This window comes from Malaclemys terrapin, chromosome 4 (assembly GCF_027887155.1).
Source record: "Malaclemys terrapin pileata isolate rMalTer1 chromosome 4, rMalTer1.hap1, whole genome shotgun sequence".
In the NCBI taxonomy this organism is placed as follows: Eukaryota; Metazoa; Chordata; order Testudines; family Emydidae; genus Malaclemys; species Malaclemys terrapin.
This window is the reverse complement of record NC_071508.1, coordinates 13,242,778-13,254,220: the sequence shown is the minus strand read 5'-3', so window position 1 is coordinate 13,254,220 and position 11,443 is coordinate 13,242,778. Positions and strand designations below refer to the sequence as shown.

The 11,443-nt window shown below is 44.0% G+C and overlaps 1 protein-coding gene across 1 annotated transcript in view; it reads right to left on the bottom strand.

Moving 5' to 3' along the window:
* Window positions 1–370: 370 nt before the first annotated feature.
* LOC128835640 (complement decay-accelerating factor-like) overlaps window positions 371–11,443 on the bottom strand; it is a 194,880-nt gene continuing 183,807 nt past the window's right edge. Inside the window, exons 14-17 of the mRNA XM_054025221.1 lie at window positions 6,659–6,701; window positions 3,989–4,083; window positions 3,158–3,301; window positions 371–1,151 (exon numbers count right to left, since the gene is read on the bottom strand). Coding sequence (XP_053881196.1) covers window positions 3,246–3,301; window positions 3,989–4,083; window positions 6,659–6,701 — 194 coding nt within the window. The 3' untranslated portion in view covers window positions 371–1,151; window positions 3,158–3,245. The remainder of the gene's footprint in view (window positions 1,152–3,157; window positions 3,302–3,988; window positions 4,084–6,658; window positions 6,702–11,443) is intronic.

Below are 11,443 nucleotides of genomic sequence, written 5' to 3'. Positions count from 1 at the left end.
TTTAAGATCTACAAATACAGTTTTCAACAACTAACATATAAAAATAATGTAGGCACTAAACCACTGGAGAACTTCTCAGGAGGACACTTTTGATCTTACTGCTTACTTCTTATAAGAAAGTGCTAGAGGATTGCAAGGAAACAAACGTGATTTCTTATTCTCACATCGAGAGAATTTTTAGCAAAATCAGTAGTGAGTATACTGAGCATCTTTGGAACCACATGTAAATTCACATTACTTTTAATTTTCTCTTTGGGGAGACACACTAGATAGCAAGCTTGTGGTAAGAATACACATTGTGGAGCCGGTAACAAAAGCTGGCTTTTTTCTGTAGTATCACTTAAAAAAAAATCTGTAAATGGAGAGAAAATTTGAAGAAAGGTCACATGAAAGCCAAAACTAAATCTGGGTTAAAAAAGGAATGAGATAAGTACATGGAGGATGGCCAGGGATACAACCCCATGCTCTGAGTGTCCTTACTCTGATTGCCAGAAGCTGGGACTGGCTGACAGGGGATGATGGGTCACTCGATAACTGCCCTGTTCTGCTCATTCCCTATGAAGCACCTGGCTAGATAGACCATTGGTCTGACCCAGGATGGATGTTTTTATGAAGAATCTACAACATTCCACCTAGTGTCTGGCATCTTTAAATTTGTGTTTAAAGAGTAATACACACTCCATGATGGGAGCTTGTAAGTAGGGATCTGAAGAGACTCTCTTGCTGTCCACAGTTAAAGCTACAACTCACAATCCAAACCATGCCACGCTCTGATGGTGACTATGTTCTTTAAGGGAAAACATTTAGCACTATGGAAAGGCTGAATAAGGAACCAGCTGCATATTCAGAAGAACAAGTAATTTTGCTCCTGCTAACTGCCTTGCTTGCTTTGGAAGCCATTTTCAAGGGCAAGAGCAATGATCCACCTCCGGTCTTTCTGCTTTACTCAAATGCAGTGGATACCTAATACAAGTCCAGCTCAACAGAGGAGAGAAGTTGTAGTGAAAGTAACAGCAGTTACCTGAGAGGAATCTATTTTCACAACAGAAATTTCAGTACAAATGTAGGACATTTATCTCCTAACTTTTCCATGATTTTCTTCCAATGTCTGTTAATGCGTAAACCAGAGCCATCAGCCAGCATCATTTATACTGTAAAAGGAAGATAAACAATTAAATGAAAATAGTTCTATACTTCAGTCTTACACACATCTTTCTTTAGACTTCAAAGTATTCATTTAGGCTAAACTTTTCATTGGTTGGATTTTCAGTATTGTCAGGAACAAATACTAGTTCTTGTATTATGTGTAACTGCATAGAACAGAAACAGTTTAACTCATTTCAGGTTAAAGCAGAGGTTATGGCATATTTTTCTTAGTAGCAAAACCTTAGAAAAAGCAGGAGAAAACACGCATTGTGGATGTCACAGGCTAGGGTTAATTTGTCAGCAGAGGTAGTAACTGCAAGGGACAAACAACAAAAAAGTGACTGATGACGAGTGTCGATAATTACACAAGCTAACTAACAGAGAACTAGGCTATCCGTGAATCTGCTCTTCTCCCCACCATAAAACAAAGCTGAGCTGGAACATTCCTCTAGAAGTTCCGCTCTGCACCAGGAATGGCACCTACGTAGATTTATATAAATATTTTTATAGCAGGATATTAGTTTCTTCAGTGTCTAATCACATTGAATATTCTTATTTAACAATGGACCATGTGAATGTTGTGTAAAATACTGTATAGTCCTTATGAAGTCCACGTGAGCTTCTTTATGATATATACTAATCACAATTAAGCTCTTCATGATATATACTAAATGCAATTAAGCAATTACTTTAGTTCACATACCTGTTTTAAAGCACCATGTACTGTAACTACACACTCAGAGCGCCATATCATCCATCTGAGGAACTAGCACATACAATGCTGCCTCCTTACGGATGAAATCTTGAATTTGCTTATAATCTTTCTGGTTTTATATATTTATTTTTCACCCAAAGAACAACATACGATTTTCTCCTTCATTCTTAATAGGGGACTATGGAAGGCTACTGGGAGCACATCACACCTGACCTCTGCTCTCCACACTGGCTCAAAAGCAGCAGAAGCATGACTTGAGAAGCTGGGGGGCTGAGGTTTGGGTTGGGGAGGGTGCATCAAGGAGTCCAAGGCTCAGAGGGTTCATCTACACAGGGATACAGGGCTTCTAGCATGGCTGTGGCTGGTCCACGTCAGCTGACTCAGGCTTGGGGGGCTCGGGCTGCAACCTGAGCTCTAGGACATTCCCCCTTCACAGCGCTCCAGCCCGAGCCCAAACATCGACACAGCAATTTTTCAGCTCCGGAGCCCGAGCCCTGCGAGCCCCACTCAGCTGACCCAGGCCAGTCACTAAGTTTTTTATTCCTGTGTAGACATTCCCAGAGAGAGCCTGGGCAGCAGGGCAGGCACTCACCTTGGCATGGCAGGCTAAGGAAACGGTCAGGTCAGTGTCCCTGGTCCTGCTTCCCTACCCTGGGCACCCTGAGCAATCGCTCGCTCAGTACCCAGTCTTCTGCTCCGGAGAGGAAATGCCGGCCCCCTCTCACAATGATGTGGCTTCGCCCAGCCCAGTTCCAGGTACGTCCTCTGCCCAGTGCCCAGGGGGCGGGGACACAGGAAAAGCAAAGCCCGGGCTTCCCTATTTCACACTCTCCACAGGAACTGAGGAAATATTGCTTGGGGGGGAGGGGAGAATATAGATCAGCCCCCGCAATATTTCCACTGCAGAGGCGTTAGCCCCCACTGGCCCTCCAGTCCCGCTACCCCAGTACTGCTTTCACATAGAATACTGGATCACATTCAAGTTTTCTGTCCTTATTTTCAAGGTACTCTGTGGCCTGATATCTACAGCACTGCCTAAGGCCCCAGGACAAAAATCATGTTTGACAACTACGCTCCTCTACAATAAATATCAAGCTCCTCTGCATGGGAGATGTAACTTTCTCTGGGGCCGGGCTGAGACTGTGCAATGAACTTCCCCAGAAACTACACAAACCTTATCACCTTCCACTCCAAGTGAAAGATGCATTTATTTGAGCTGTCATCTCTAACAGATACATAACAAAATGTACCTTAAAAGCCATCACGTATGCTCCCCGCCCTCCAGAGAAAACCTACCAACAAAAGACAGTCCACTGGACTCGTTTCTCCCCTCGGGGAGAGGATGAGAGAATAACCACCACATGACAGATGTTAGTCACGATGCTTAACGCGCTAGCGGAAGGTGCTCAGATATGAGGTTGATAAGCATTGTATAAGAACCTATATCATAGCAGAAGTAATGAAATGGAAATAACATTTATATTAGACAAATACCTGTTTCCAACATACTGCATTTAACAGACAAAGCACACAAAGTCTTCAAGTTTGTTGTGGTTGCAGAAAAACATAGGCATGCAGTGTTTTAGTAGATAATCAAATAATATTACATGAAATATTTTTGCATGCAGTGTAGTTGTAGCTATCTCAAGCCCAGGATATTGGAGAGACAAGGTTGGTGAGGTAATATCTTTTATTGGACCCAGGGCCGGCTCTAGGCACCAGCGTTCCAAGCATGTGCTTTTCAAGGGCGGCATTCTGGCTCCTTGGGGGACGGCACTTTTCAAGGGGCGGCACGCGGCTCGCCGCCCTTTTTTTTTTTTTTTTTTTGCTTGGTGAGGCAAAAAACCTGGATCTAGCCCTGACTGGACCAACTACTGTTGGTGAGAGAGACAAGCTTTCAAGCCACACACAGCTCACCCACCTTCTCTCTCTCTCCAATGAAATGTTTTTGTTCATGACATGGAAGAAAAACGAAGAAATAACCCATAGAAGTAATTTATATTCTCAATTTGTATTTAATATCGTAAACTTCTAGCCTACTCTCCCAGATGACATTTAATCAGAAGACCACCACACCACCTGCATGCTTTTGGGTACAGGAAAATAATTTTCTATAAAAATAGATACCTTTGAAGATCAAATTACGTTTTGATTCATTCATATCGAAATCATGTTCTGTGGTAATTTGATGCTTTGGGGAATCCGGATTTACACTGTAACAACTGAATAGCAAGAAAGGGAGAGAACATTTGCTGAATAAAATATGTTCACATAACAAACAACTTGAATTTAAAGTAGTTTTTTTTTTAAAAAAGATGGAGCCTTTTTATAAAACTAGAACTGTTTAAAGAAAAAATTAGAGGCTGAATATTAGGAAAATATTTTGATTGTAAGATGTATTAACCAGTGGAATTCTCTACCAAGCACAGTGGTAGAAGCATTACCATTCTGGAATTTTACAGCTAGCAAAGACAAGATACTTAAACATTGTTTCCTTCTGTAAAATGCTTCTCAAAATAAAACAGACCATATTTGCAAAATCTGATGTCCCTTATACTTTTCAAGAACGTAAAAAATTCTCACAGGGATTACGTTTTAACAATACAGAAAAACAATATTCAGCATCAGGCATTTAATTTTTAGGTGTATATACCCTGTCACTAAGAGGGTAAGTGTTGTACAAGTAAATTTCACAAAACAAGCAATATTTTTGCCATGGGAACGAGGTCTCTTAGTCAGAATGTTATTCCCACACAGAGTCACTTCTGTATAGTATAATTTATCTTGCAGACTCAACAGCTCAATAAAAGCAAGAACAGATTAGTATTTAATTTGTTTTTTTTGTCTGATAAGCATATATTTTGCTACCTATATTTTGCCAGCAATATACAAACAAGACTGCAGTAACCACATTTAGGTTGGTTCTCTTTCAATATTGTTCACAGTGAAATTCTAGCACCCACTAGATTTCATAGCATGGAAGAAATTGCACATGACAACACGACGCATGAGAGTCAACAACATTGGATTACTTCTACTACAGTAAAAGCCCATTTCTGCTGGGTAAGTATCTTCGCTTATGAACTGCCAACACTGGATATTTTATTCAAATGACATTGCAAACTGGGCTTCTGAATATAAAGCTTATCTTAAACAAGCTACCTGCTTGATGATCATGACAAAACCGAACAGGATTGCATGATCATAAACTTCACTTCAGTGGGATAAAGTCCAATAGTCCACACTATTAAATAAGCCTCCTTAAAAACACTCACTAGAATGAAACATATAGTGAGAAATGAGAAGGAAAGTTGGAAATTCTAGAGGTCAGAATGGATTTCTGAAGAATTTCGTTCTACATGTTTAGGAGGGCATTGGACCAATGATTGTTTGTAGGTTGCTGCAGTCTATTAGCTTAGTCAGGGCTTGGACATCACTGGCTTTCCTTGTATGGATTCCAGGGAGTGTCATACTAGAAATCTCATTCACCATATAAACAATACTGGGCAGGTGCTTTTATAAATTCAGTTGTAAGCCATGTTTATGTGGGAAGGCAAATATGCAAATCTTTTCACAACAGTTGAGTAACCAAGTTAATCAGTAAAAGGCAGACTTCACACAATCCAACATGTCAATAGCAAAATTAATCTTTAATTAAAATAAAAATTAGATTAAAAATAGACTAGATATTAGGTGCAAGTCAAAGGCATCTCAGTATAAATGAACCCCAGGGGAATATTATTCAAGTGACTATGTTATAAAGCAGAGCAACTATTTAAAAAGCCTTTAAGCAATATTATCTGGCAGTGATACAAAGAAAGCCTGTACTGTGAGAACACAACTTCCTGAGCAGTTCTACACAAATCCCACTTTGGGTTTTTAATTTGCCATATTGATGTTTTGCAGGTTTGAAGACTGAGATGCCCCTTATGAGAAACATTCCTGAAGGTGCACACTTTGGGCCTTAGCCATAGCCACTCCACGTGCAGAATTCCTGCTGAAATAAACTAGAGCGCAGCTACGGGGTTGTGTCCCAGTGTGGTGCAACTTAAAAGGAGCAGACAGGGAAGGGTTAAAGGAAGCAAAAATTTGAAGGAATTTTGGACGAAACCACAGCAACAAAGAATTTCTAAATCTATCAGAGATATTTGTGTTTTCATGGTACCTGGAGCAGCCCAACACGCATCCATGGCTCTGTCTTGTTTTCGTGACATGCAGTCTTATTTATATAATCTTTTCCTTCTTGTGCATTTAAGACTTAAGCATTGATGAAGCAAAATGGTCATGTGTTGGACCACAGCATCAGCTAGTCCAACAATTTTCAAACTATGGTCCATGGAGCATTTTGCAGGCAGTCCACGGAGAGCTAACTGTTACATGATGCCAACTCTCATTCTAGTTTCAAACTGTTAAATCACAGTGAAAGACAGCTCTGGGACTCCGAGAGAGGGCAGGATCCCACAGCTTGGGCTCCAGTCTGAGCCTGAACGTCTACACAGCAATTTTCAGTCCTGCAGCCCTAGCCCTGCGAGCCCATATCAGCTGAGCTGGGCCAATCACGGCTGTGTTGTGGTTCTTTTATTCCAGACCAATTAAATATCATTCCTTCAACGCTGCATTTTCAGAGCACCATATATGTAACTTTTCCTGACATTCAGGTACATGCAAGAAAAGACAACCCCTGCTGAAAAGGTAGAGTAAAACTCAGAAGGAAATACCTGTTCATGCAGTAAGGAAATGCCATGAGGATAAGTTGAAAATTAGTAAAGAATAAAAATAAATCTTTGGCTAGCTTACCCTTTTTTCTTTTTCCATTTTTTATTCAAAGCTGCACATATTCCTTGAAGAAAAGCAAAAAAAAAAAAACAGCGATAAGGCAATGAAGTTATATTTTATTTAACATTTTGGTAAACACAGCTAGCAAACTTCACAGATAAGTAGTAGGGAAAAGCCCCTCTTGTATCCCAGATCAAAAATCATGAGAAGCCCTTTCTTATCCAGAAAATGGTTCTGATGTTGGATCTCCCAATTTATCACATCTTTAATGTGTCTGTACACGGCTGAATGTTTAGATTTCTAACTCGTTCAGAATAATGTTTAGTACTCAATCTAATTAACATTCAAGATGTTCAACCTTTCCATCATCTGTTTCCCTTCAAGCACCTCCAAGCTGTTTAAGGAATTTTCTCGACCAAACAGTCATAGGATATATTCTTAGGTCCAACTTTTAGTTTGGCTTATTTAATTTCTTCCTTGACTGCTGAAATATTTTAAAAGAATAAATAAAAATTAGGAAATGAATCCATCCGCATGTGTCAGATTCTCTCAATCTTGAACTTGCAAATGAAAACCTCTAATCAGATTGGGCCAGCTAAAACTACATTGAAATTCTGCTGTTAAGATTTCAGCACAGTTTTCCCTGACTAGCACACAGGGACTGTTGCATCTTAGAACCATTCAACAGGAATACAGACTGCACAGTAGTTTGGGTTTGCATATTCTTAATCCATGTGTGTGATAAATAAAGTGGGGGGGATAGCTCCCTTTGATGGACACCCAGCCAGCCACTTAGCTGTAAAATACCTCTTGGTAGCTGTTCTTTACTGGCTTTACCTGTAAAGGGTTAAAAAGTCCCCCAGGTAAAGAAAAAAAAAAGTGGGCACCTGACCAAAAGAGCCAATGGGAAGGTAGAACTTTTTAAAATTGGGAAAGAAACTTAGCCTTTGTCAGTTGCTCTTTGCCTACAGGGCTGTACCACACCCAGTTTGGGATTTTCACCCTTTGAACTTATTTATGGCCATGAAGTTAAGGGGCCATTACAGCTGGTGAAGCAGCAATGGGAGGGGGTTACATCTTCTCTAGGAACTAACATTTTGGACTTTGTAACCAACCTGCAAAACACCCTCAAAGGGTCTCTAGTCCTTGCTCGAGAAAACCTACAGGATGCTCAACAGGAGCAAAAGGCCTGGTATGATAAACATGCCAGAGAGCGTTCCTTCAAAGTAGGTGACCAAGTCATGGTCCTGTAAGCGCTCCAGGCCAATAAGATGAAAGCGTCGTGGGAAGGGCCATTTATGGAGTGCCTGGGAGCTGTTAATTACCTCATAGTGTTCCCAGACCCTACCCTAAACCTAAAGTATACCATGTTAATTCTCTAAAGCCCTTGATTTCTCGGGAATAAAAGGTTCTCCAGTTTACAGCCCAGGAGAGAGACAACACTGAGTGGCCTGAAGGAATCTACTATTACGGAAAAAGCAATGGTGGCGTGGAAGAGGTGAGGCTTTCCATGGCCCTTGGGTGGAAGCAGCAAAAGCAAATCCAGAAGCTGTGCACCAGCTTCGCGCCAATGTTTTCAGCCACCCCAGGACGGACAGAACGGGTGTACCACTCCATTGACACAGGTGATGCTCGCCCAAGTAGAGCCCAACCCTACCGGATGGCTCTTCAAGCCAAAACTGCAATAGAAAGGGAGACATAGGCGCCAACTTTCTCCGGCACCGGTGGGTGCCCACGCCCCTGGGCCCCTTTCTCCACCCCAACTCCACCCCATCCCCCCCCCATTCCAATCCCATCCCCAAAGTCCCCTCCCTAACTCCGCCCCCTGCCTGCCCCTATTGGATCCTTTCCCAAATCCCCACCCCTGCCCTGCCTCTTCCCCCAGCATGCTGGGTTCCCCCTCCTCTCCCATCCCTCCCTGCCCCACGAATGAGCTGTTTCATGGCACAAGCGCTGGGAGGAAGCGGGAGAAGCAGGACGTGGCGGCACGTTCGTGGAGGAGGCAGACGTGAGCTGGAGCAGGGGGGCGGGGCCACGGGGAGCTGCCAGTGGGTGCTGAGCACCCACCAAATTTTTTCCATGGGTGCTCCAGCCCCGGCGCACCCACGGAGTCGGCGCCTATGAAGGGAAATCAAAGACATGTTACAGATGGGTGTAATCCACCCTGCTGAGAGTGCATGGACCTGTCCAGTGGTTCTGGTTCCCAAACCAGATGGGGAAATCTGCTTTTATGTGATGTTGCTCTCTGGGCAGAAGAGACGGGGCAGCAGGAATGCTGTGTAAAGTTTGAACCAGATATGAAAATCATCAGATCATATCTAGAACTACTTTTAACAACCCAAAGGTGTAAGTAGATCAGAATGCTTAGCTAGACATGATCAGGTTTATTTCTGTTTATTTTCTTTATTTTGGCTTATGGAAGTCCTCTGTGCTAACCCCAGATGCTTTTGTTTGCTTGTAACTTTTAAGCTGAACCCCAAGAAAGCTATTTTGGGTGCTTGGTTTTGGAATTGCTCTTTTAAAATCTAGCAAACGCCTAAGTTCCAGATGTATTTTCTTTCTTTTTGTTTTTTTATAAAATTTACCTTTTTTAAAAACAAGATCGGATTTTTGGTGTCCTAAGAGGTTTGTGCATGTTGTTTAATTAGCTGGTAGCCACAGCTAATTTCCTTTGTTTTCTTTCTCAGCTCTTCCCTGGAGGGGGGGTGAAAAGGCTTGAGGGTGCTCCACAGGGAGGAATTCCCAAGTGCTCATCCCTGGATTCAAAGGCGGTTTTTTGCCTTTGGGTGGTGGCAGCATTTAAGAAGGTCAGAGAAAAGCTGTAACCCTGGGAGTTTTATACAAGCCTGGAGTGGCAAGTATTAATTTTTAAAATCCTTGCGGGCTCCCACTTCCTATACTCAGCGTGACAGAGTTGGGAATCAGCCGTGACAACATGGATCAGGAAAACTGCTAGAAACCTGCTTGTAACAGCCGTCTCTAGCATGGCTGTGCTCCAAGCACACAGGAACCTTACCCGCTGCTTGACAAAGCTGCTCTATGGCTCCAATTTAACAAGTCACTTAAACACAAACTTAAAGCACACACTTAATTCTGATTGACTTCAGTAGGATTTATACATACGCTTAAGTGCTTTGATGAATGGGGGCGTATACAGTGAAAAAAACTGTTCACAAAGGTTAAGCTATTTCGGCCTTTATGGGAATTCTTTGGAAAAGGGTTGCACGTGTGTTCAGAATTTGCTAGCATGATGACTAAACACCCAGGCTCTGGTAAGTGGAGCCCTTTGCACTGCAGACTGACTAACTGAATGGTGGGAACTTCATTTATATAAGCAACAACTTCCTTATTCTCATGATGCTAGACTGTCAAATCCAACCTAGGAAGGGCTTGCATGGATCTTCTGACAATTTCCCTTCCTGGCTTCTGTCCTTTCCATTGTTGGTGAGCACCAGACAAACACGCGGTCTAAGTGTGGAGGAAGTATTCTCACCCAAGACAGAATTACAGAAGTGAAACTTTTCTTGAGAGAGCAGGGGGAAATGAGATTCTTCACTCCCCTTCTGTTCCCCAGTATTGTGAACACAAATTTAAGACAGAATCACAGCAGGTTTCTTAGCTCAGGAAAATATTGTGAATAAATTAGAAGCCTACAGACAGAGAAAATAACTAAGAGTATTAATACAGACTTCTCTCCAGGGAACGGCAGTGCAATTTCAATCATGGGCATAAATTTTACATGGCACTACAGGGCAAAAAGATAGTCAATGGCAGAGAAATTCAAGAATCCTAAAATCCAAGGACCTTTAGCAGGAGGAAAAATGAGATCGAGGAAGTGCAATAGTAAAATAGCCTGGACTGTGGACCTCAAAACACAGTCATAGCTCTAGCTCAGGGGTCGGCAACCTTTCAGAAGTGTGTGCCGAGTCTTCATTTATTCACTTTAATTTAAGGTTTCGCGTGCCGGTAATACATGTTAACGTTTTTTAGAAGGTCTCTCTATAAGTCTGGGGTGTGTGTGGAGGTGCAGGGCAGAAGGCTGGGTGTGTGGGGGGAGGTCAGGGCAGAGGGCTGCGGGGGGGTGTGAAGGTGCTGGGTAGAAGGCTGGGTGCTGGGGGGAGGTCAGGGCAGAGGGCTGCGGGGGGGTGTGAAGGTGCTGGGTAGAAGGCTGGGTGGTGGGGGGAGGTCAGGGCAGAGGGCTGCGGGGGGGTGTGAAGGTGCTGGGTAGAAGGCTGGGTGTTGGGGGGAGGTCAGGGCAGAGGGGTGTGTGGAGGTGCAGGGCAGAAGGCTGGGTGTGTGTGGGGGGGAGGTCAGGGCAGAGGGCTGCGGGGGTGTGTGGAGGTGCTGGGTAGAAGGCTGGGTGTTGGGACGAGGTCAGGGCAGAGGGCTGCGGGGGGGTGTGGAGGTGCTGGGTAGAAGGCTGGGCGTTGGGGGGAGGTCAGGGCAGAGGGCTGCGGGGAGGTGTGGGGGTGCAGGGCAGAAGGCTGGGGGTGTGTGGGGGGGTTCAGGGCAGAGGGCTGGGGGGGTGGAGTTGCAGGGCAGAAGGCTGGGTGTGTGTGGGGGGGAGGTCAGGGCAGAGGGCTGCGGGGGGGTGTGAAGGTGCTGGGTAGAAGGCTGGGTGTTGGGGGGAGGTCAGGGCAGAGGGCTGGGTGTGTGTGTGGGGGTTCAGGGCAGAGGGCTGGGGGTGTGTGGGGGTTCAGGGCAGAGGGCTGGGGGTGTGGGGGGAGGTCAGGGCAGAAGGCTGGGTGTGTGTGGGAGGGAGGTCAGGGCAGAGGGCTGCGGGGGGGTGTGAAGGTGCTGGGTAGA